This window comes from Arvicanthis niloticus, chromosome 30 (genome assembly GCF_011762505.2).
Source record: "Arvicanthis niloticus isolate mArvNil1 chromosome 30, mArvNil1.pat.X, whole genome shotgun sequence".
In the NCBI taxonomy this organism is placed as follows: Eukaryota; Metazoa; Chordata; class Mammalia; order Rodentia; family Muridae; genus Arvicanthis; species Arvicanthis niloticus.
Window position 1 is genome coordinate 18,983,888 of NC_133438.1, and position 24,756 is coordinate 19,008,643.

The following is a 24,756-nucleotide window of genomic DNA, read 5'->3' on the forward strand; positions in this document are numbered from 1 at the left end:
CCCCTGCCTCATCCTCTCAAATAGCTGGAATTACAGCCCAGCACCAAGAGGTCCAAAGAAAGATAAAATTTAAATTAAATAGAAAAAAAAATGTAGAGGTATTGCCAGGCGATGGTGTCACCTGCCTTTAATCCTAGCACGCAGGAGGCAGAGGCAGATTGATCTCTGTGAGTTCAAGGTTAGCCTGGTCTACAGAGCTAGTTCTAGGGTGACCAGAGCCACACACACACACACACACACACACACACACACACACACACACATACACACACACACAACATGTCTCCAAAAAGCAAACAAAAATGTAGAGGTGCACACTCGTGATCTGGGGAGCAGGTAAAACTTGAACTCCCAAAGCTTATGGTGAAAATTGCTCAGCTGCCCACCTGAAAATTAAGGATTGTCAATGATAGTGTGCAGAAAGCTGTTTGGTTCCTGGCAGACTAAGAGAAGTCACCTACAGTGTCAACACCATTAGAGGTTAATACTCGGGCTATATAAAGAACCATCCAGGTGTGGCGCTCTTGGCAGAATTCATGAGACTGAAACAGGAGCGTTCAAGTCTAGCTTTAAATATCTAGGAAGAGTCTGTCTTTCATAAATCAATTACAAAAATCTGTAAGCAGATATTTAGACTCTATCAGCAAAACATAGTAAATATGAAAAAAATATATGCTGGAAATGAGGCAGCAAAATGGTCCTGAGGGACTTTGGCTTCTTGATTTATTTATTCAACAAATTCAATACATTTATTCAATCAATAAAGTCAATGTTTATCTCGTATTGGACGACTCTATGTACTGATGGTAGAGGGAACAGAATCTCTATCTTGAGGTATTAAAATTCTGGGTGGTTTTTTTTTTTTTTTTGTCCTCACAAGGGTAAAAAAAATTACTTCTGACTCATGGGTTTTCTTTTTAAAATTACAATCATGTAATTTTGTAGCTGGGAGAATACTTGGTTGTGTTTCCTCTAAATTAATACTTTTAAAAATATTTCTTTAGTGTTGGGGGTGGCTTATGCATGGACTGCATCACCCAGGTGGAGGTCAGAGGTCAGCTTGCAGGAGTTGACTCTTTCTTTTCACCATATGGATTCTGGGGGTCAAACTCAGGTCATTAGGCTTGGTGTCAGGGCTTTCCCAGCTGGCCAATCTCATCTGCCCTAGATCTCAGGGGGCCCTGCTGAGATTCTGCTGGAGTGTAGATTAGAATTCCAGCTGCTACGTGGATGCAGAACGCCCATTGCTCCATCTCTATTCTTCTTCTGTGACATGCATGTAACTGGCAACCTCACCAAGCTGCAGTCCCTTCCTCAGCAAGACAGCATAAGAATGATTCTCAGCCTGAAGTTGGTTTAAAGAGGAAATGAAAGAACATTAACTAGAACAGCACTTGGCACACGGCAAAAACTCAAGTTAGCTGTTTTGTGTTCTTTATCTTGGTATATCATGATTCCAAAAATGATATTTTCCTGGAGACTGTGTTTCAAAAATGTAAATGCTTTTGGGTTATCAAGGAAGTAACTGATGCCTTCCTGTAAAAATTAAATAATAATAATAATAATAATAATAATAATAATAATAACGTAAAACAAAAACCAGCCATATGCTTTCCCGGACTGTATAACCTAGTGACACATGAAATGTGTCTCACATATTAGCTGCTTTCCCCAGTACTTGAAGCCTTGACTCAGGATGCTCTCAATAGGAAGGAAGTGAGAGAACCCCTTGCTGTTCTAGCCTCACCTTGCAAATCCTCAGTGGACTTAAATCCTGGAGAAGGTGAGCGCCCTGCCCTTCCCCTGGAAGCCTAGCACTTCACACGTGGTTATGAAATCACACGTAATTGTCAATTGTCTGAGGAAAGATGAATGTCATCCAGCTGGCTTTTTCAAAAGGGTGTGAACTGGAAGGATGAATAATGCTCACTTACTAGAGATTTGTCAGGCTATAATGGAAGAACGGGGTGATTCTGTTGACTCTGTCATTCTTCCATTCAGTGGGTGGAGCCAGTAGTTGGATAAACAGATCCAACTTGATTATAAGGGGAAAAAAAGATGTGCACTCTGTCTTTTAGGGTAACAGCTGGTGGCGAGCAGCTGGACAGCCGACGCAGATGCAGCAGCAGCAGCTGGAACCCTGGGACAGCATGAGCTCCAAGCCAAAGCCGGTAGAGATTATTGGAGCGCCTTTCTCAAAGGGACAGGTGAGTCTGGCTTTGAATGACTGGAATTTATTCGGAAATGTTACATTTTAACGCTTGCCAGGCATTGCAGTCTAGCTGCAAGCTGGAAACGATACATTTTAACACTTAACAGGCATTGCCTTGGGGTTGTAAACTCCCAGCACTATCTGGCCTCCAGGTGCCTGTGCTCAGGTCTCCTCACCACTGTGTGGCACAGTATACTTGTGGACTTAAACCCACTTCCTCTTTTGAATCCTGCCAAAGTCCATAAATTGGAGTCAGTACAAAGTTTGAGAAAAATCATCTGGATGCAGATTATCTGTATCTGGGCTGCAGCTTTTCCAGTAGTTGCTGCGGCACTTGGTGCTTTTGATATTTTCTGAGTATGGAGTGAGAGATTGTAAGAAAACATATTATTCTGGTTACATAATTAATACCTAGAAAAATGTAATGGGGTGGTGGTAGCCTTTAGACTTGTTTTAATATGGATAACATAAATAATGGAGCTTTTGCAAGTTTGTGAAGAATTCATGGTATTTTGAGCTTTAATGATTTTTATGAATAGTAGTTCATGGGGGGCGGGGCTTACATCTCTCTTTAAGAAAGACAAATAACAAAATACATCAAGTCGGCACCCTGTCAGGACTAATGGATCCATAAATCTCTGCTTAGTCCACCTAAGTGTGAATCGCACATGTCAGCATGCCTAACTCTTCATTCCCCCTCTGCTTGGCTACACTCAGGCTGCTAAGTATAATGAGAAAACAGAATGCCCCAGGCTCCAACTCTGGCTGTGTTTAAAAAAGAAGGGGGGAAAATCCAAGTCAAACAAGGCAGTTATGTAACTGCTAGGTCTTTTCTGTTTTACGTGGGGTCTTTCTCTTGGATTTTAGACTCAGGCATGCTTTAGCCTTTTAACTGGGAAGCCTAAAATGTACTCTGGCTTTTCTTTCCTCTCCTCTCTTCTCCTCTCCTCTCCTCTCCTCTCCTCTCCTCTCCTCTCCTCTCCTCTCCTCTCCTCTCCTCTCCTCTTTTTTTCCTCTCTTCACAAATTGTGGAAACTGAGAGGTTGGAGACCCAAACTGTATTTGGCTTGAGTAAACAGCATTTCTGTCCAAAGAGCTCTCCCAGAACACCAGAATGTGGGGGTATTTTGCTGATATATGTATGATGCCTTTAAAACCACAAAATGGGTCTGGAGAAATGACTCAGTGGTTTAGAGCACTTGCTACTCTTTGGGAAGACAGGGATCCAGTTCCCATCCCCCACATCAGATGGCTCACAACTGACTATAACTCAAACTCCAGAGTGTCCAGAACTGTCTCCATGAGCAACTTCCACATGCATGCACACAAATAATAACGCGAACGTTAAAAAAATCTGTAACATGCTCACCTGTTCTTTTGTTTTTAAAGATTTTACTTTTCTTCTTAATTTTAATATATATATATATATATATATATATATATATATATATATATATGCGCAAGGTTCATATACATTCTTAAGCACTGGGTCATTTCACCAGTCCTTCATTTATTCTTGGAATGGTTTATAAAAAAGACTTGAAAACAACAAAAATAAAAGAGGGAGGGAACCCAGGAGGAAGGTAGGAAGGAAACAGACTTTGGCCTCTGGGCTTCAGCAGAGGCTGCTCTCATAGCCAAAGCCCTTCTAGGGGACAATATCTTCAAACGCCTTTTGCTGCCCTCTCCTGGTCCCAGTAATGCTCCTCTGACAGAGATTCTTCTTAACCATGGACAGGAGCCTGGAGCTCATGGTGTCAAGATTGTAAGGACAGAGGCATATTTTCCTGTAGGAAGCCACTTGGCAGAGGGTGGAACTGTCAAGACATATATATACACAGTTGGCCTAAGCATGGTAGAAGCTTGACACTCGGGCAAAAGGGAGAGTAGAGGGATGGCAGAATGAGTCTGAGGACAAACCCACTCTCTCACACCTCATTTCGCAGGGCACTGTTTTCATCCTGCGGTTGACTGAGCCAAGGCTTAGAGCGCTCTGCCAATTTACTCACAGTCATGGGCCCTTCACTGTGTCCTTGCTTCCACACAGGATTGTCTTTTCCCAAAGCTTGTGCTCAGCTCTATAGGAAAGCGTTGCCTGTGGCCAGTTAGGGGCTGGGCATGACACTTTAAATAGCGATCTGATGAAGCAATTTTCAAAGTGGGCAAAGAAACCGAGCAGTGAGCATAGAGAAATCATAAGATGTAGTTTTAATGAAAGAAATAAAATGAAATGCCAGAAATGTCACCGTGAGGGGCTGGGGTGTGGCTGGTGGAGGCTTTGCTAGCTTAAAGGAGAGAAAGCGCTGGGCTCCACATAAACTGAAAATAGCACAACCCTGTAACCCCCAAACCCAGGGGCCAGAAGGGTGAGAATCCGAAGTTCAAGGTGATTCTCGGGGAAGTGGTGAGTCTGAGGCTAGCCTGGGTAAGTGGTGAGTCTGAGGCTAGCCTGGGTATGTATTAATAAAACAAAATAAAACAAATCCCACACATTCCAGTGATAAACATGCCAAAGGTCATAGCAAATAGAGTGTCACTTAAGAGGTCCATAGGACTCCATCAGATGCCTGAAAAGGAGAAGGAGAAAGGTCAGTCAGTGAGTCTTCTAAAATTTTAACTTGGGGTATCACCTATGTCTCTGTCCGCCACTGCCATATACAGTACCCCACAGGTAAAAGTGTTGAGGTTGAAACATGACCATAGTACAAGCAATTTAAGCTTATCCCCGACTAGCTTACAAATGAGTGACACTCAGACTGTGGTTATTTTATTTGGCTTTGACAATTCCTGGGGGGGGGGCACCCCTAATCTACTCTTCTAACTGCTGGCTTGGCTACCTCCCCAGTGGTGTACCCCAGATACTTGCTGTTTCTCCTGGCCATGTGCTCACCGTCCATCTCCCCTCATGGTGGCTTCCTCTCTCACTTTCTTCTTTCTGTCCCTTGCCTCTCCTCCTCCAACCAGGTCACTCCAAACCTATTTACCTCTAATCGCTTTGTAATTGCCAATTTTGTTTAACCAGTAGTTTTAAATCAAGGAACAAGGTTTTCACAAAAAAAAAAAAAAAAAAAAAAAAAAAAAAAAAAAAAAAAAAAAAAAAAGCTTGTAAACATAAGAAGTCACTCATAGGCCTAGACCTTTGGGTATAGAATGTAGCATTATAACACATAGCAGTTAAACCAAACCTCAACACCTGACAACAAGACCAAAGGAACCCAGGGTAAGTATAGTTAAGAAGAATCCACCAGGGCTGGGAAGACTGCTAAGCTAGTAACATGCTTGCATGAGAACGTGAGTTTGAGCTCCCAAATCTGTGTTTAAAGAAAAACACCTGGATGTGGTGGTGTATGGAAGGTAGAGGGAGTTGAAACTCTGGCTCCCTGGGCTGACCAGTATGCGCGCACGCATACACACACACACACACACACACACAACCACACACACACACACACATACACACGGAACTACAATGAGGGTGGCCTAAATCACAGAAATCCTTCTGCTTCAGCCACCCAAGTGGTAGAATTAAAGGTGTGTATCACTATGCCTGGTGGAATCATATCTTAAGTTTGTCTTCTTCCTGGTCTATACACACACAAATATGCATGGTACACATGTGCACTGGCATATGTGTCTGTGTATACACACACAGGTACACACACAGAGAAAGATTGAAAGAGAGAGAGAGAGAGAGAGAGAGAGAGAGAGAGAGAGAGAGAGAGAATACTGCATCACTCAACCCACAGAGAACAGTTTTGATGGCTTAAGTTGATGGCTATGTTAACCTAAGAATAAACACAAACCCATGCATGGAGTAAGTGTTTAAGTTGATGGCTGTGTTAAGCTAAGTCGACTTTACCAGTGTCTCCACAGACACAGACATTATGCTAAACATCATGGATATATGTACATGGTATAAATCAATTGAAAAATGAGATTTAAAACGATTTATGAGCTGCAAGGGGAAGAACCTTGTCAGGCAGAGTATTCACGGTACCTGGTGACCAGCAGTAGAAATCTGACACCAAGGATTTGTCTAGCAGCTGGGAACAATCATCTGTCATTTAACCACAGAGGAAGTATTTACTTAGTTTAGGGTTACAGTCCCAATCCTTGGGGTACGCACATGTGACTTTTGTCACCAATCTTATGGCCAAGATCACTTTCTGTGTGTCTTATTTTGGGGGGAGGGAGTATTTTGAAGTGTTGGAAATCAAGATCACAAAGAGAGAGAAAAGATTCATTTGTTTAGACTTCTGGGGAAGAATTTTTCTGAATAGGAAGGTGGTCAGCTTCCTGCATGTGGACTCAGCAAGATGGATTTCTCATATCAGGTTTAAACAGGTGAGAATTTGAAATACTGTGCTAGCCATAAAGGTTTCACGTCTTGGGTGACAATTTCCCTGGTTGTCTGGTTTCTCCCCAAGAGCCCTCACTTCCTGCTGTGTGTACCTGCATGTGGGTCTCTTTAGGTCATGCTCTTCCCCTTCGGAGGCCTTTGCCCTCGATTTTCCCCCAGGTTGCAATGTTTCTTCACCACCTTGTCACCTTTCCTGACCATCTACCAATGTTGCAAGACCCAGCCCAAAGATCATCTGTTGTCGCCAGCCTTCATGGCACTCCCTGTTCTGGACTCATCTAGAATCATCCTGGTTTTGTATCAGCATTGAAAACAACCACCTGTGTACATAAGCTGTGGCTTGCTGTCCATGTTTAGTGGGTTTGCATGGAATAAGTGTTTATTCTGCAGACAGCGGAGTGCGCTGGGAAGAGACAAGCAAGGTTTGATATTCCAAGACCAACTTACGGAGCTAGTTTGGCTACTTGTCTGCTATTTGCCAGGATGAAAATCACTTTGTGGATCTACTTTCTTCCTGGCATAGGTACAATTCACTCCACCTTACTGTGAAGATTCAGTGGGAAAATATAAAGGTGTTGGACCCACGGAAGCTTAAAAACTGAATGCTAATAATTCAGTTGATTGAGGAGGAAGGTTTCTTGTGGGCATTGGTTAGTCACAATCCTGACTGAGTACTGTGTTTTTCCTGTTATTCAGCCTCGAGGAGGGGTAGAGAAAGGCCCCGCAGCACTGAGGAAAGCTGGTCTGGTGGAAAAACTTAAAGAAACAGGTAACTTTAAAACTGAAAGGTGGTCGGATAATGTCCCCCTCACTCTGAAGGAAGGACGGGCTTCCGAGGGATTTGCTAAACCAACAGAACCACGTCCTCCTGAAAAAATAGGGCCTGGGAAGGATGCCCAGGAGGCACTGCTGGTGGAATTAGCCTCATTTTCTTACTTGGCTGTTTGGTCTTTCTGGCCAAACAACTGTACAAAATAATGTATGATACAAGAAAGAGGATTGGGTGGTTGATGGGGAAGTTAGGGAAATTGAAAATGAAAAATAACAGCGGCAAGAAATACACCTTATTATTGCAAGAAGATCCCTGCCTTGTGAGGATGAAGGGGAAACAGTAATAACAGAAATAGAAGCAGCATCTAGTGTGCACACATGTGGATAGACATGCAGTGAAGTGCTGCTGAGATACAACTAGAACCCGTCTGGTTTTTCAGTGAGATCAAAATGGACAGCCAATTTTGAAAACAGGGTGACAGTTTCGTCAACATACACCACCTGTACATGAGTAACAGCAATATTTATAAAAATAATAAAAAAAATGAATAAAGTACCCCAACTGGTTTATGGGTAAAAAAGCAGACCAGCCATGAAATGCTCAAGTACTCAGCAGTGGAGAGGAGCATCTACACCTGAGGCAAGGCCACTGATGGGTCCCAGCAGTAGCATGCTAAGTGAGAGCTCAATGCACATGAGCAACTCCAGTCGGTGTCAGGTTCTAGAAAGACGGAAACACAGCTAAAGGAAGCAATAAATAATTGTTGAGAGTTGGGGCAAGCAACTGCCGATGGAGGAACAGATGTGTTTGTATGATGGGGGGTTACAAGAGTGTAGGTGTCTCCCACATTTGCTGTCCGACACATTTAAAATGACTGAGGTTTAATGGATAAACATCACTTCATAAAGCTAGAAAGGAAAGAAGAATGGAGGGAATGGAGCTAGGGCAGGAAGGAGTGTGAAAGGAGGAAGGGAGAAAGAAGGAAAGTGGAAGGAGGGAGGGAAGGGGGAAGGGAGGGAAGCCACTCATTGGAGAACAGAAAGCCTGAGCAAGTGGTCTTGTCCTTGGTTAAATAGAATAAACTGGTTACATATTATATCAGCTGAAAGTTCTTGAATCTGCTGTTAAGTTCACAGGGATATAATAAATACTTCAGCAACGGCTAATTCAAAACCATGAACAGATTCTATATCCAAATGCTACAGGACAGTCTCCAGTTTAGAGTCACGGCAGAGCTTATGACAGAAAGCAGTCAGGTCCTTAAAAACACTGGATTCTCTGCCGGTTTTTATTTTTTAATTGTGAAAAGGTGTCTGTTTCCTAGAATCTCTGAATTGGGAGGTTTGGGGCTAAACACAGACAACATTTTCAGCACACAATGCGGGTGAGTAAGAAGACACTGAAGGCTTCAGTAGGTGACAGCTTGGGCAAAGAAGACCAAGATCACTTCTTTGAAGCAGAGTCAAAAGACTTACAAAATGCTATAGTGTTTCACTACTGCATGCTAACTACTTCTGATGTATTTTCTTTGGGACGTATGAAATATTAATTTAAAAACCAAACATGCTTATAAATAATATAAAAATATAAAAAATATAAAAATATAAAAAGCATTTAGCACTTGAGTGCACAAAAACACACCTATACACACCCACACACACTGCTTGTGGAGGTGGGGTGGGCCACAAAACATGATATTCCCCACTGGATGAAGATCACAAAGTTATCACTGTTATCTTTCAGCATCTGGTCTCAATGGATTGACTCAGGAAATAGGGAGGATCTGGTATGAGGTACGCATGTAGTGGCTAGAGGGCTGGCTTGTCATCTGTTTCTATTTAGTAACATTAAGCTTTTCATTGCAGAGTATGACGTGAGAGACTACGGGGACCTGGCCTTTGTTGATGTCCCTAATGACAGCCCCTTTCAAATTGTGAAGAACCCACGATCCGTGGGAAAAGCCAATGAACAACTGGCTGGTGTGGTGGCAGAGGTTCAAAAGAATGGAAGAGTCAGTGTGGTGCTGGGTGGAGACCACAGGTCTGTGAACATCTCTGGGGCACAAGGAGACCAAGAAAGCTCACTTGAGATATATATATATATATATATATATATATATATATATATATCATACATGTACATATATATGAGATATATATATATACATGTATATATATACATCTCATATATATATACTCATAAATATATATATATATATATATATATATATTTATGAGTTAATTTACTATGGAAACATATATCAAGCACTATTTGAAGTCTTAAAATATCTTTATCCATACAACAAAAAATATTTAAGTTATGGATTTTAGCATAATCTTACATTTTAGAGATTAGCCACTGGAAAAAGTTAGTTTACTAAACTTGATTACTGATTATGTACACAATTCATTTAGGTGAACAATTTTAAAATATGTGCTTTTCATTACGAAAGCGCTATAAAACTTTTCAAAGAACTCCCACCCACACATTTGCTTTAGTGTTGTATCTCATGTTCTGTTCTAAATCAACAGCCTAGATTTCCTTATGTTACTACTTAGTATGTACAAACGTATTATCTTTGCCTCCTGGGTAATTTTTAAAATCAGGAGTGATAACACCATTCCATGTGTATGTATATATTTGTGTGTGTATACACATATCCATATTGTCAGATGAGTTTTACATTTTCATCAAAACAAACATCAGTGTGGTGCCTAGAGCTGGTTCACTGTTTTCAATCTGGGGTCCAGTTCTGGGGTGGCCGAGGAGCTGCTCTTGAAGCAGACTGCTGCTTCCTTCACTGCCCTCAGTTCCTTCCTGGCACCCGTGAGTGGGGTTTCTACTGGAAAGCGGCAAGGGAGTCTGGGGTTCCATTTCTTTCCTACGCGGAACATTTGGAAGTAGAACAGTTAAGATAGCCCGAAGGCCAGAGAGTAACAGCAGACATCAAGCCCCATAAATAAACAATACCAGGCATGAAGGCATGAATTGTTGGAGACGCGGGTGCGGATGCTCAGGACTCTGAGTGGCATTTACATGTTTCCAGGTGTGGCAACACTGGCATCCTATGTCTGGCCTGCTATGTTAGCTTCTGTGCGAGTGAGGTACCACTTAGTTCTCCCATATTGGCCCCTCGTTTAAAGTCAGGAGTATTTGTGTGGCTTTGATGACCAGAGTGGGTCCTTGCCTGGAAAGTGAGTCAAAGCTAAAGGAGCCGAGCATTGACTTGGCAGAGAGACACGGGCCATAGGAGATGAGGGAACTTCCTAGGGGTTCTTCCAACTATAAAAGGGCTGCGTTTTGGAAAAAGAAAACAACAACAAACAAAACTGAAAGGCTCTGCCACAACTGAACAAAGAGAATCAAGTACTAACCGAGGGAGAGGCGAGTCCTGCCCCAAGAACTAGAATATCTAAGGCTAAGGAATTTGTGTAACTAGTGCTTTTTTGGATATGCTATAATTTGTGATTTTATTATGAGCAGATTTTTTAAAAGGTAAAATCAACCACATCTTTTTCAGGTCAGTGATTGGTGAGGACTACCTCTTCTCTACTGTTAAATTAGTTCAGCCAGCACCTTTAAGGTCTGTGGAGGAGCTAACCGGGCATAAAAGATAATGACATAAGCGCAGTACGTGAGCTAGCAATAGGAAGTATGTGATGATGTTGCAAACTTGATGTTCACACACATTCTTTTCCTCCCAAGTATGGCAATTGGAAGCATCTCTGGCCACGCCAGGGTCCACCCTGACCTATGTGTCATTTGGGTGGATGCTCACACTGACATCAACACTCCGTTGACAACCAGCTCTGGGAATCTGCATGGGCAACCTGTGTCCTTTCTCCTGAAGGAATTGAAAGGAAAGGTAAGAGGCTCCCAAGCATGCTCACACCAGGGAACACTCTGCAGTGGTTCTGGGGGCCAAAGGCAAATTGGGAGAGCCGTCCTGTACTTTATTCTTGGGATAACTGAAGGTATCTTCACTGTAGTAAATAAGGGAAAGAGGAGTTGATAAAGAGTAGCATCTGCTCCCCATGATGTCAGATGCTAAAACTATGGATGCTCAAGTCTCTCAAACAATATGATACGGTATTTATATAACCTATGTGTATCCTCCCACGTCCTTTAGATCAGCTCTAGATTGCGTATAATACCTAATAAAATATAAATGCTATAAAAATAGTTATAACTGTACTGTCAAGGTGAAAGGTGTGTATATGTCCAATGTAGCCCAAGCCACTATAGGGTTATTAACTACATTTTCCATCTATGCCTGGTGGAAACAAGGATGCAGAGGGTTGTTCTCTTTTTGGATTCTTAAACTACCCTTTGTAGTACATGAGGCGGACTAACCCTTTCTAAACAGGCCTGCAGAGATTCAGAAGGTAAACAACTTGCCCAGAATCATGTACATCATAAGGCACGTGCATGTGGGGCTCCTGGTTCCTGCCTCTTCTAAGAATACACCACAAGTTTTTCCTTTTTTACCAAGTGACTTCCTTTGCATCCGAGCCTATCAAAGTGACAGCTTTGCCGTGCAGATTACACTGTGTGTGTGTGTGTGTGTGTGTGTGTGTGTGTGCGCGTGCGCGCGCACGAGCATGTGTGTGTGTTCTCGGTAGGTTCTTGCTAAGTGGTCCAGGCTGGCCTTGACATTTCTGCCTGCCTTCTGACTGCTGAGATGGTGTGTGGCCATCCGTGGCTTTCAGTGTCTTAAGATCTGGGAGGCACTTATCTGAACCACAGGAGAAAGAGCTCCTCCCTGCTCCTTAGAAACCTCTCTCAAAATTCTGTCTTCAGTCTTTTTGAGAAACAGAAGTACAGATGTTGAGAAATGTTAAGATGTACGTAATAGAGTGTGCTCAACACTCAATGCAGATCTGTTGGAGAGAAACATGTTTTATCTAAATGGAAACGCCATTGTTCCTAGTTCCCAGATGTACCAGGACTCTCCTGGGTGACTCCCTGCATATCTGCCAAGGACATTGTGTACATTGGCTTGCGAGACGTAGACCCTGGGGAACAGTGAGTTTATTCCATGTTCTTTTATATGCAAGGTATGCTTTACTGGTCAAATCTGTAAGATTTTTTTTTTTTAAAATCTCACTATATATGTATTTATCTACATAAACACACGTGTTTATATTCACTTATATACATAATATTATTTGGGCAATTTATAGCAATTTACTCTTAAAATACAACTAGGTGCATGCATTCATAGTTCACAGGACTTATATTAATCTTTCCACCCAAAGGAAATGTAAGAAAAGTCAGCCTTGTTTACCACAGTTTAACTTCAATCTCTTCTTTTATAGCTATATAATAAAAACTCTGGGCATTAAGTATTTCTCAATGACTGAAGTGGATAAGCTGGGAATTGGCAAGGTGATGGAAGAGACATTCAGCTACCTGCTGGGAAGGTATGATGCTTTTGTGAGCATGGGTGACTAAGGTTTCCTTCTGCTGTTCCTGTCAGCACAGGCTGCTAATAAGGTTTAGGTAAAAACCGTGGGATTTCCATGAGATGCTTTTATAAAGCAAGCTAAGACCTAAATTTGATTACTGATTCCTAAACCACTTTAAACTGAAAGCCTTTCCTATTTCTTAAAAGGAAGAAAAGGCCCATTCACCTGAGTTTTGACGTCGACGGACTGGACCCAGCATTCACCCCGGCGACTGGCACACCTGTTGTGGGAGGCCTATCTTACAGAGAAGGTCTCTACATCACAGAAGAAGTTCACAAAACAGGTAGGTAAAAATCTGAGGCAGTAAAAGAAGCAGCTGTGTACTTGGCCAGTGTGTATGTAGGCCCCTGTGACCTGGAAAGCAAGCCCACTGGTTCTTCTAGATTGTCCATCATCCGCTGTAACACACAGTGTGTTTGCTGTTGGTCACCACCTCCTCTCCACTAGATACATTTGGGAGTCAGTTGTCACAGACTTTAAAATGTCAGTTACTTGGGTCAACTATGTCATTACCATTTTATTTTTTTTTTCCCACTGTAGGGCTACTTTCAGGACTAGATATCATGGAAGTGAACCCAACTCTTGGGAAGACACCAGAAGAGGTGACTCGCACTGTGAACACGGCAGTAGCTTTAACCTTGGCTTGTTTTGGAGTTAAACGGGAGGGAAATCATAAGGCAGGGACTGACTACCTTAGACCACCTAAGTAAATGTGGACGCATCGCATGGAAACCAACTGGGACATCGCAACCAACCCGACACAACTAAGCAAATACTTCTCCTCCCGAGGGCTTGTGTTTTTAGAAAACAAAAATGTTTTTTTCCAATAAGTATGTATTCCAGCAGTTCCTTTCTGGTACGAAATTCAGGGTGTGGAAATTAAAACAGCTATGAAATTAGGAAACATGTATTTCCCATTTTAGCAGACGTTATCCTTAAATAGTATAAATTAATTTCCAATTAAAAAAATGCATCAGCATTTAAAATATACAGTGATGTTACGTGCCAGTTCACAGTTGGAAGCAGAGGTACCCAGAGAGGCCTGTATCCATGTTGTTCAAAAGATGTGATTTTTGTAATAAACTCTTTATAATAAAATTCTGTTGTCTGCATCTTTCCAAACACATATACTTACCCATGTACATATCATACTACTATATATGAGTGTGTATATATATATATATATATATATATATATATATATATATATATATATATTCCTACAGAGCATAAAAATAATCATCCCTAAAACAATGGGAGACACTCATCATTAAACGTTGGTTCCTGTCTTACCTGTAAAATGGATATCGGGGCATATCCATTTTACAGGTAAGACAGGTAAGACACTGTCCGAGTTCACTGGTACTAGACTACCTTTTTTTTTTTAATCAAACATAACATTGATTATTTTAAGTATGACTCTGTTGTGCAGGTATCCACAAAGAAGGGATTCACAAACATGTATGAAGGAATTAAGAGAAATTAAAAGAGCTACTAATATGTATCACAAGTTCACCTAACGTTACCTAGGCCTTGAGAAGCCCGGCCTCTCATCTGTAGCATCCCTCATTGGCTAAAATCCTCCCCCATCCTAAAACTCACCTTGGCTCTGTAACGAGACAAGCACAAAGGAGCTACACGCGCGATGGATTGTGATTATCAGAACAAGGGCAGCAGTCATGTGTGTTTGCCCTCACCTGAACTTTCCAGCAAAGGCGGGGAACTCAAGAATGAAACTGGCTCCACAAAGGGATTTTTATTGTTTTACCAGCTGCATTTCAGTGAGGCTTGACCATCCGACTTTTCATGTGCAGTCCTAGAGTATCAGCCTAATTACTGCCTCTATGATGTTTGAGATAAATATTGAGTTAATTGTAGAAAATTACGATGTACCTTTAAAGTATCTTGTACAGTACAGTGGCCACATGTAGTTAGTTATTTACATTAAAGCTTAATCAAAACTTAAAATTCAGTTCCAAATGTTAAATCTTTAATAGCCATATGTGCAGGGAGTTCTGGCATGGCCGTCATGCTGGGCGGGGCCAGTTAGACATGAGAACAAGTGTCTGAAGCCAAATTTTACTCTACAATTACTGTAGGGAGTTTTTCCTTCAAGTTATAAACCCAGAGTTCTGTCTTCTATTAACGTCTCTGATAAGTAATTCTAAAATTCTAGTCAGAAAAAAGTTTGATTTCTCATTTCTAAGTTAGAGGGAAATATGAATTTTTTTTTAACAAATTTATTGGAATGTACATGCCCTTGAGAAAGTTGTAAGACTGCTTTTTCATTCTTCTGTCTAATGCCAATATATATAATTATATAGCATTTTCATACACATATCAGTGTCAAATGTTCCCATTCTAGGATCTCAAAGGAAATCAATTTAGTCCTTGTGGCACAAAGAATATATTGAGATTATTAAGTATAACATTTGGTGTTATTCCAAAAGTTTCTAGAGAAGACTGAGACTATTTATTACTAGCCGAGAAGCATTAATGATCCTGTTACATAATTTTAAGATACACAAACATGGCAGATAAGGCTGTAGCGGCTGCAGGGACCTGAACTACAAAAATAAAGGCTTGGGGGGAGGGGGACACGCTCACAGTAAGGATCTGAAATGCAGTGGCTGGATTTATCACAGTTTTTACAGAGAGTAACTCGGGGTTCCCAGGTGATGATGCTAACGCCTGCAGTGCAGACACTGAGGCAGTCAGTCTCTAGGCCGGAGGAGCTCTTATTAGGTCATCAAAGAAACAGACAGCTGATTTGTTCAACTTTACTAGCTTTAGAATTTTTTAAATTAGCCCTTCAAATTAGCACCTCAAAATCAAATAAGCCTTAAAGAACTAAAATGTGTACTATATTTAAAATTTGTCAAGTTACAAACATTCTGAGAATTTGCAGACTCAGGTGAGCATGGCGCCAGAGAGGCAAACTGTAAGTTACAAAACAGTTGGCGAATCAAACGTCTGAGCATGGCTTTATTAAATTTATAAATTTCAGATGGTTATAGCTCATTTTATACAGAAAGCTCAGAGCAAAGGCAAAACTCTCATAATCTACTTTGGTAGAAACTTTACATCATTTATTTGGAACTATTTGGAAATTTAAAATTTACAATAAAAATTTTATAGGCAGTTAACAAAAAAGAGTCTGAAACTTCATTTGTTCCTGTACTCTCGAGTGACGTATAAGGCCCTTTAATGAATAAAAAGGCTCTATTTGGAAGGACATTTATTTATAAAAGGGTTTGTAATGACCATTTCACATGTGATGTGTCTTTAAGACAATGTATACGAGACGTGAAGATGTCATGATAATTTAAAAATGGCGAAAAAGGAAATCTCAAGAGTGCCTGGTAAAAGCCACTTAATTACAGAACCGCCACGTTCCTCGGGACTTGAGTAAACTGACATGAATATGAACAACTTGTAGCTTACTTAATCTCTTAGAGACAAAACACAGACAGAGAGAAGGGATTCAGTATTTGAATCAGAATAAACCAATCTGAACATGGCAGCTGCTCTGGTTTCACCAGCACTGTGTTCAGATTTAGATATGAGTCCACTCCTCTGCACACCTTGGGTTTCACTGAGTCACTGGCAGAGATGTTGGCACCTGGTTAGACTGAGGTGCTGGAGACCCGTTGTTGAGGGCCTGGGGTGGCACCGCTGGCTCCATCTTGCTAATGTGTGTGATGAACCGAAGACGAAGCTTTAAAGCTGGCTTTAAATTACAGATAATCTTCTCTACCTAAGAAGTGAGAACACAATTAGAGAAAACCAGAGTCCACATTTACTGAGTGACATCAGTTTGTCAACAGCATGCTACACAGGGGGTTTGGCACACAATTCTTTTCTTACACAGGCAAGCACATGTGTACTCCCACACACATCGTGTATGTACATGCGGTCTGTACATGTCTGTCTCTGTCTACACATGCACTTCAAGAACTTAGGACCCATCTACCTGCTAGTTATCCTGCTATCCACAACTACAACTGCTCCCGCTGGAGACAGACATCTAACAACTTGGCTGTCCTCCCGAGAACCAGAAAGCATCTGCGAGAATTCTCCCCAAGCTGTCTGCTTGGCTTTACACGTGGACTCACTCATCACACTTGTTATGACACAGCAGCATGTCCCCAGTACTGCACACTCAGAATGTGTTAAGGAGACAGACAGACGCACCAGTCTCCCGGCTTTCTCAGACCTAATGCTCTTCCATCTCAGGGGAAGGACTGGGTTGTCAGCAGGTTTTTTTTTTTTTTTTTTTTTTTTTTTTTTTTTGCTTTATTTCTGTGTCAAAGTTTAGGCCCAAACACAAAGAATACATTTTGGGTTTAAAAATCTTCATTAGTTCTGCCCATTCTTGTGTGTGATAACAGAAACAGACACAGAAAGAAATGCTTTCTTTGGGAGAGAAAGTGTTAACTCTGACTTCGCTGTGAAGGTATGAAGAAGCATACCTATGAAGGAGTCTTCCTGTCATCAGCTCCAAGGAGAGGCTCCTTAGCCCAGCATTCTAGCTGACACAGCAATTACCTTTCTCTGACAGAGCAGTGAATACAAAGAACAACACATGCAAGTGTGGGAATGTTACAATGAAACCCACTGCTCAGTACTGTTCACAGAGTAGTTGAAACAGAAATCCGACCTGGCAGAAAGGGGACAGCAGCCAGGCACTGAACTGAGAAGAGGGGTGCACTGCAGCTATCTGCTTCACTGACTCCCCCAAAACAGCTCAGACAGCTTTCTACACATGGAGCACACAGGACGAAGGTCTTCCCACTTGTAGCCACTCTAGCAGGAAGTGCCTCTTCCCAGGTTGACGTTGGGTGCATCCCTTCAGTGCCACCACAGAGCTAAGCTGTGTCACGTGACAGAACAAATCTGACATTCGGGAAGAAAACCTTCTGAGCAGTGGAGATGAGAACATTCTCCTGGGACTCTGTTCTTCAGGTTAAGAACCCTTACGCTCGTCAGAAACTCTCAGTAGCCAGTCTCTTGAGCAGCCTAGCTTGGACTTAGACCACTGTGTGTTCAGTAAGGGAGACGGGGTGGGGTGGGGAAGGAAGCCTCCTTCCCTGAGAACACACCCCTTCAGGTCTTCCTAGCTAAACCACACCACTTTTCCCAAGTGAGCAGACTATTCAAAGAGATACGCAACCCACTGATGCCTTAGGGTTTTTTGGCTTTTTTGAGACGGGTTTCTCTGTGTAGCCCTGGCTGTCCTCGAACTCAGAAATCCGCCTGCCTCTGCCTCTCCCAAGTGCTGGGATTAAAGGCGTGCGCCACCACTGCCTGGCAGGGGATGTTCTGATGTTCTGTTTCAAACATTACAGAGAAAAAAGCTAAGAGATCATTTCTTTATCACTGTATCTAAAATTATGTTCTCCTGTGGTCTTAAAAGGTCAGATACCAGATACCTTACAAACCAAACCAAACCAAACCAAAAATCCCAAACAAAAATGTTTATTACCATGTACTAAGTTTGAGAGGTTAAGCATCACTAAAAAGTAAAAACAACTAACTTACTTGCTCTTTCACACTGTCTCCAGTAAACATATACTTCATATGATACAAGAAGTCGCAGATGGGGTCCATGTAATTTAAGTGTGTGCTGCACTGGTCCACATTCAACAACATGTTATAAAATGCCACTCCAATCTATTCGACAAATAAGGTTACGTTATTTAAGTGACTAGATGATCAAATAACTCAACCCAAGCTGCCCAGTCTCCCACACTGGCACATGGGATGGCACTTGTGCTAGTCGCGGCCCATGCAGCTCTATGTACATAGGACACAGTCTGCACCCAGAGCGGAATCAGCGCTACACTATGGCCTAACTAGAATGCCTCTCGACGACCGCTACACTCTCTTAGAGTAGGACCCCCTTCCTGACATTACCTCACCAATAATGCACTCCAGGGGTGCTCAGGCTTAGTGTGCCTCCTAGCTCCATTTGCTAGCTAATTAAAAGTAAATAAATAAAGGTTTGTCTATTTTATTCTACGTGTAAGTAGACAGACCATGTGCATGCTTAGTTCCTAAGATAGCAGAAGAGAAAAACCAGAGCCCCTGACACTGGAGCTATAGGTGGCTGTGACCTGCCAGGTAGGTGCTGGGAACTAAATCCAGATCCTTAGCAAGGGCAGGCAGTGCTTTTAACCACTGAGTCACCTCTCCAACCCTGTGGTGGCTAATGATTTTAAAAGTTCTATTATTGCCCATTTTCTTAGAAATGCTTGACTTCCTCTAGTCCCCTTATTGCAAAGTCTCACACACACTTCTGTGCTGTGCCCGCAGCTCTGGCTACCTCCTTGAGCACGGCTATTTTCCCATCTCTCAAGTTCAGCACATCATATACTAAACTTCCTGCAGGCATACTGAGCCCCTAAGTGATCCCACACCCCACAAACAGACATTACAACTTATGGCTGACCTCCTCTTGAAAACAGGCGTCCAGAAACAGATCTTTCAGACTTACGCTAGGCCGGATGACGTCTCACCTCAATCATGCATCGGGTTCTCTCCTGTTGGAATCTCTGTAAAAACGGCCCTACAAGATGGTACACATAAAGCAACTGGAATTCCGTCTTCACTACGGGAAGAAGCACTTCAGTGAGAAACCTGAAGGTTGAAGATAAAAACCTGCCATGAAGTTCAAGCAGCTAAATCCTTTGAGTTGTGTTAGCACACCGTTCACAGTGCGGAAGAAGACTGAAAGCCTTGCTTTACCTTTCTTTTCAAAGGCTCCCTCACTTCTGGTAACAATATTCTTTCTTTCTGTGTACGTGGATGTGGGAATTGTGTGCATATGTCTGTGGCACACAGGTCTGTGTGTGCAGAGGATGTCAGGTATCCGCTTTGCCTCTCTCCTTATTCCCTTAGATGGGCCTCTCATTGATCCTGGAACTGGGGTGGCATCCAGCGATCTGACTGTCTCCACTATTCCCCATGGTACTGAGGTTGCAGGTGTATGTGCAGCCATGTCTGACTCTATATGTGTGCTCTGGGGATTTGAACTGAGGTCCTCACATCTGCACAGCATACACTCTCTGTCCATCTACAGGACACAAATTCTGTCTATCTGTACAGCACACACTATTCACAGCTGCACACTCTCTTTGTGTCTGCATGGCACACTCTCTGTCCAAGAGTCTCCATTTCCTGGTAACAATGGTACCTGTAAATCTTTCATATCTCACCAGGTCTCATTTTCAACTGACTGATTTAAATTACTTTAGATTTCAAAGTAATTCTTACATAGAGTACAGATATTAAATGACAGGTGACTTATCTAAAAAGGAAAAGAGAATTTGCAGAAATGCCACTCTCATGAAATTTAGATCTAATTGATAGGATTTTACAGTCAACAAAAATAATCCACAAATAGATTAAGTCCAGTTTTCAGTTCAAAAGGCAATTTCTGTGATACACTTTGGGGCACAAATCTGAATAAGCCTCCTGAACGCACTGTGGAAAAATGAGATCTCACTACTTGCACACATAAGAAATTAAAACAAACAATTCTGAAATAAAAGAAGTTTCTGATAAACCAGGGCCCCCCACTGTGTGAAACCAACACTCTCCTGTAAATCAGACTTAGAAACAGAGGTGGCAAATCTCTTTAGGGAATCCCACGTACTTGGGGATGAGCGAGAGCTGCCCGATGCTGGAGTGGTGCCACACGGCATGAGCCAGGGCTAACGTATAGCTGCAGCTCATCTCGGAGTAGGACTGGTGACAAGCAGTGAAGTCGAAGAGGCGGAACGGGTAACCGACCCACTCTGTCTCTGTCGTCAGGCTGGAACTGCTGATTACACTCACAATCCGATCATGAAGCACAATCCAGTATGGCTCCTTTAAATCAGAGAAAGGTCTGGTTAAAGAGATACCAAATATACAGCACTGGACCTCAAAGCTATCTGCTACTCACTCCAGTGCTTTTGCATCCACGAAAGTCACCCATTTGTCTGGCTTGTGTGCGTGCAAGGGAGAGCTAATTGGCTCTGTACTGGTCACCCTGACCTGGGGAGTGGCTAAGGTGAGTCTCTGCAGTATACGAGTTAGTGCCTGATATTGACTACGCAGTAAAGCAACTTTGCTAATCTTTACAGTACAGAGAAGCCTGGGACACGTGCAGAAACAGAAATAAACACCTGTATTCTAATTAACAAAACAGGTTCACACGGTTACCCAGCAAGCATATACAGAGAGCACAGTGCTGATCTACAGTATTTTAAAGCTCAAGAGACAAGGAGGAGGTCAGAGAGGGAGAAGTCACATGCGTTGCAGGAGCTGGCTGATGATGGAGAAGTTCAACACAATGTCTTATTTACTAACATTTCTCAGTGAGCACAGTGTGCAGGACTGGCTGGATACATAGCATGTTAACTGGCCCAAACCAGAGCAGACTATGAGACGGGAATGAAGGATGGACAGGGGAGTTGCTACTGGCAGAGATAGGTAAGTCCAGAAGATACATCTATAAGTGACACAAAAGGACAGCGACAGTGAATGTCACTACATGTAATCCTGTTGATCAGCACTGTGCTCTCTGTATATGCTTGCTGGGTAACCATGTGAATCTGTTTTGTTAATTAGAATACAGGTGTTTATTTCTGTTTCTACACGTGTCTCAGGCTTCTCTGTACTGTAAAGGTTAGCAAAGTTGGTTGACATGGTCTCATGAAGCCCAGGCTAGCCTTAAACTGATGATGTAGCTGAGGATGACTTAGAAGCTTAAATCTTCCTGCCTTTGCCTCCCAGCTGCTGGGATTATGGGTGTGTGCCAGCACACCCAGTTCCATGCACTCAAGCCCAGGGCTTTATGCGCGCTAGGCAGGCGTTCTACTGACTGAGCTGCGTCTCCAGACTTGCTATAACATTTTAAAAAGCAATGGTATGAAAGACTGCAGAAGGAGCCGCTCATTAACTGGCATGAGCCCCTGGGGTAAGCTTACTCTGTATTTCTCTGGGCGACAGTGTATCACTAGGTACAAACCAGTTAGGAACTCACGGGGAGGGCTGTGATGATCAGGCCAATTGCATTCATCCACGCTGTAATGTTCTCCCTTGGCACTAAGGGCTGGCTGCAAGCAGACGGAAAAAAAAAAAAAAGGTGAAATTATGAAAATATTCTTTACACTTGACTAAGGATCTTGTTTTGTAAACAAGTGTAATTAAGAAGATTCATAACCAACCAACTCCAAATACTAATTGCCTTTTTTTGAAAAAATATTAATATACACAAAATAAGTCCTTTGTATGTGTGTCCTTTAATCCCAGTTGTGAAGCTGAAAAAGACTACTGAACTTTACTGACACCTTCTTCCAATCATTACTCCCTATTTTTGCTGACCTTTTAACAGGGCATTTTTGGAGTGTAGGGTGTAGCTGGGGACTTAACCCACTGCCTAGCACTTGCTGAGCAGACGCTCTCAAACCAAGCTCTACGCCTGTTCCTGGCCATCTGTAAAGAGACTTCTTATTAGTGACAAGCTAGCATTATTATTAACTTAATCACCAAGCAGGTTATGAGAGGTATAGTGTGAGCAAACCTTGGTTTCACTCTCTCACACCTGCATCTCAGAGACGAGAGTGGGACCAGAAGATGGCTACTGTGCACGGCACTCACTCTGGGGCACAGGTCTGCCTGACAGTCGTAAACAGACTGTGACTTCAGAGAAAGAACACAGACCTTTTCAGGACGACATTGAGAAGGGCATTCCCGACATCTCTGCCTGGAACTGGCAAGGCCATCAGTTCCACGCACGTCACATGCAGAGCATGAGCTGCAGGGTTGGGGAACTCATTGAATCTCCAGTCACAGTTGGGGAAGGGTCCTGGAGACTTGCCAGCCATGGGTACAGAAGATTAAGGCAATAACAATTTGATTCTTCTGAGATTAATGGTTCACACTTATATAATGTTTACAGATTTCATAATGTTCTAAACATTGGCATCTCACTTGATTATCACCTGATCTGGTTATGGGCTGTCAAGAAGTGATTTATCTGCAATTAAAACATAAAAGGATAAACAATACAAAGCAAACACAAGATAAGTATCATGAAATAAGTGACTTAGCACACCGAGCAATACCCATAAAACAAGTGACTGCTCTTACCCAGAACAGATGCTACACCAGCAGGAGACGGAACAACGTGGTCTCAGGCTTCTTTATCCTATTTCTTTTATAGCTACAGGGCAATTTCACATAAAAATTTCATTAAAATGAGTAATCCCGCTACCATAGGAAATACATTCCTTTGTTTAGGAATGGTATGCAGACATGTTATGCAGGCTGCTGATAACCGTACACATGAAACCAAACTCAAGAAATAAAAACATAAATCATAAATAGAAAGCAATAGCTATTTAGTTCAAGGTTTGCTGTTTATTAACGTGTGTGCTGCAAAAGCACTCATTAAAGGGACCTAATGTTTATTTAATTCATTAAGTGAGGTAGGGTCTTGTTATGCAGCCCAGGTTGGCCTTGAACTTTTTGAAATCTGCATGCCTCTGCCTCCTGAGAGCTAGAGTCACGTGCCAGTATCCGCTGCTATACCTGGCTTTAAAGGATTAATTTAAAGCAACAAGACTAACGCTCTCCAGGAGCAAACTTCAGCCTGTACTTTAGGAGACTGTGTACTAATATAAAAGTAGGGTTTTCTTCTTTGAGACAAATGACATAATGTTTGTTCTTAAGTTTGAGTAGCAACTGAGAAAATTCCTACGTCTGGAATGATGATGCAATTTAAGGTTTCAAAGTTTTTACAGAGATAAAATCATAAAGGCTACTTTTAATCTTATCACGATCTGTGAATTAAGGCCAGCCTAGTCTGTATGACAAGTTCCCGGGCATCCATGACTACACAGCTGGACTGACACTGGGAGACCTGAGGGTGAGTACAGTGTGCACTCACAGCCTCAGTTCCTGGTGGAGCTGACGCAGAAGAGTGACCGGGGCAGTAAATCTGAGGTCAGCCCAAGCAACTCAAAAGAAAAAAATTAAAAATGAGGTTTGGAATACATAAAAACATTACGTTAAAAACTGCTCTTATAAGCTAAAAATACTGCTATTTATGGAACGTCTGGAAGAAACATGATAGAAGAAAGGATATTGTCTACCAGTCGGCCAATCAGCTTGCAGTAGTAGGAGTCCTCAGGAACCCAGGGGTTGTCCTCCCGTGCATTCATAGCATGCTTCAGATAGGTATCGCTGAGACACCAGCCCTGTGGCCGGTTTTCTTTGAGGGAGCCAATTATTGCGTGGACAAGTTTTCGTTTGAGATGGTCACGGTTTCTCAGGCACATTTCATAATAGTGCAGAGTATTATATAGATAAGTCACTGGTCGGTCTGCCAAGAAAAAAACAGCTCAGCATGTTTATCAGGTTACTGACAAGTATGAAAGTGAATTCTGTGCTTCCATGACTATCTAAAACAGCTCAGAGGACTAAGACATTACTTCACATTCTGGACCACTGCATTCAGGGAGCACTTTCATCCTAAATCAGGCAGCAGATTCCTAATAATACACACTATGCGTAAGAATGGTCATCCTGAGTAGACAATTTCACTTCTGCAAATTTACTGTACAAAAATTATAGAAAGCAACAAATGTCAAGTGCAGTCCTATTCCCACTGTTCCCAGTTTGTCAAACAAAGGACTGAGAAATTATCACAGAGAGAAGCAAAGGTCTTCACATCCTGATGTTAATGACCAACCTCAGCCCAGGAGATGGAAGAAAGACCCAGGTACAGAATGCTGCAATGTACTTACAACAAAACAAAACAAATGTCAAACAGTGAAAAACCAGAGTGACATCTGATGGCCACGTAGGCAACTGTGACAGTGGCAGCTGCACACACAGTGGGCCTTTTTACTGCATACCCATTAGATAATGTGTTCCCACGTCTCCTAATCCA

The 24,756-nt window shown here is 42.2% G+C and overlaps 2 protein-coding genes and 1 long non-coding RNA gene across 7 annotated transcripts in view; 1 reads left to right on the top strand and 2 right to left on the bottom strand.

Annotated features, from left to right (window-relative positions):
• The first annotated feature begins 1,952 nt into the window (after window positions 1-1,952).
• On the top strand, window positions 1,953-13,910 carry Arg1 (arginase 1). Its single transcript, XM_076928022.1, has 8 exons — window positions 1,953-2,207; window positions 7,269-7,341; window positions 9,210-9,384; window positions 11,050-11,209; window positions 12,275-12,369; window positions 12,663-12,767; window positions 12,959-13,095; window positions 13,353-13,910. The coding sequence occupies exons 1-8, from the start codon at window positions 2,118-2,120 to the stop codon at window positions 13,520-13,522; spliced, it is 1,005 nt and encodes a 334-aa protein (XP_076784137.1). The 5' UTR covers window positions 1,953-2,117; the 3' UTR covers window positions 13,523-13,910.
• LOC143440998 (uncharacterized) lies at window positions 4,398-7,262 on the bottom strand. Its single transcript, XR_013108263.1, has 2 exons — window positions 5,103-7,262; window positions 4,398-4,779 (listed from the first exon to the last, which is right to left on the bottom strand). It is a non-coding gene; the product is annotated as an uncharacterized LOC143440998 (long non-coding RNA).
• Window positions 13,473-24,756, bottom strand: part of Med23 (mediator complex subunit 23) — a 48,468-nt gene continuing 37,184 nt past the window's right edge. For 4 of the 5 annotated variants that reach the window (XM_076928020.1, XM_076928019.1, XM_076928017.1 and 1 more), the window contains 7 exons: window positions 23,950-24,186; window positions 22,524-22,689; window positions 21,844-21,916; window positions 20,470-20,684; window positions 19,331-19,451; window positions 18,354-18,485; window positions 13,473-16,569 (listed from right to left, as the gene is read on the bottom strand). In XM_076928020.1, the coding sequence (XP_076784135.1) occupies window positions 16,405-16,569; window positions 18,354-18,485; window positions 19,331-19,451; window positions 20,470-20,684; window positions 21,844-21,916; window positions 22,524-22,689; window positions 23,950-24,186 (1,109 nt within the window). In that variant the 3' untranslated portion in view covers window positions 13,473-16,404. Of the gene's footprint in view, window positions 16,570-18,353; window positions 18,486-19,330; window positions 19,452-20,469; window positions 20,685-21,828; window positions 21,917-22,523; window positions 22,690-23,949; window positions 24,187-24,756 lie in introns of those variants that run through there. The other variant, XM_076928021.1, reaches the window with a different exon arrangement.

Excerpts from the sequence above, each read along its gene's own strand:
- Arg1 (XM_076928022.1), top strand. The coding sequence starts at position 2,118 with ATGCAGCAGCAGCAGCTGGAACCCTGGGACAGCATGAGCTCCAAGCCA. Across the intron at positions 9,385-11,049 it reads GTGCTGGGTGGAGACCACAG|TATGGCAATTGGAAGCATCT; the intron begins GTCTGTGAACAT and ends TTTCCTCCCAAG. Across the intron at positions 12,370-12,662 it reads GACGTAGACCCTGGGGAACA|CTATATAATAAAAACTCTGG; the intron begins GTGAGTTTATTC and ends CTTCTTTTATAG.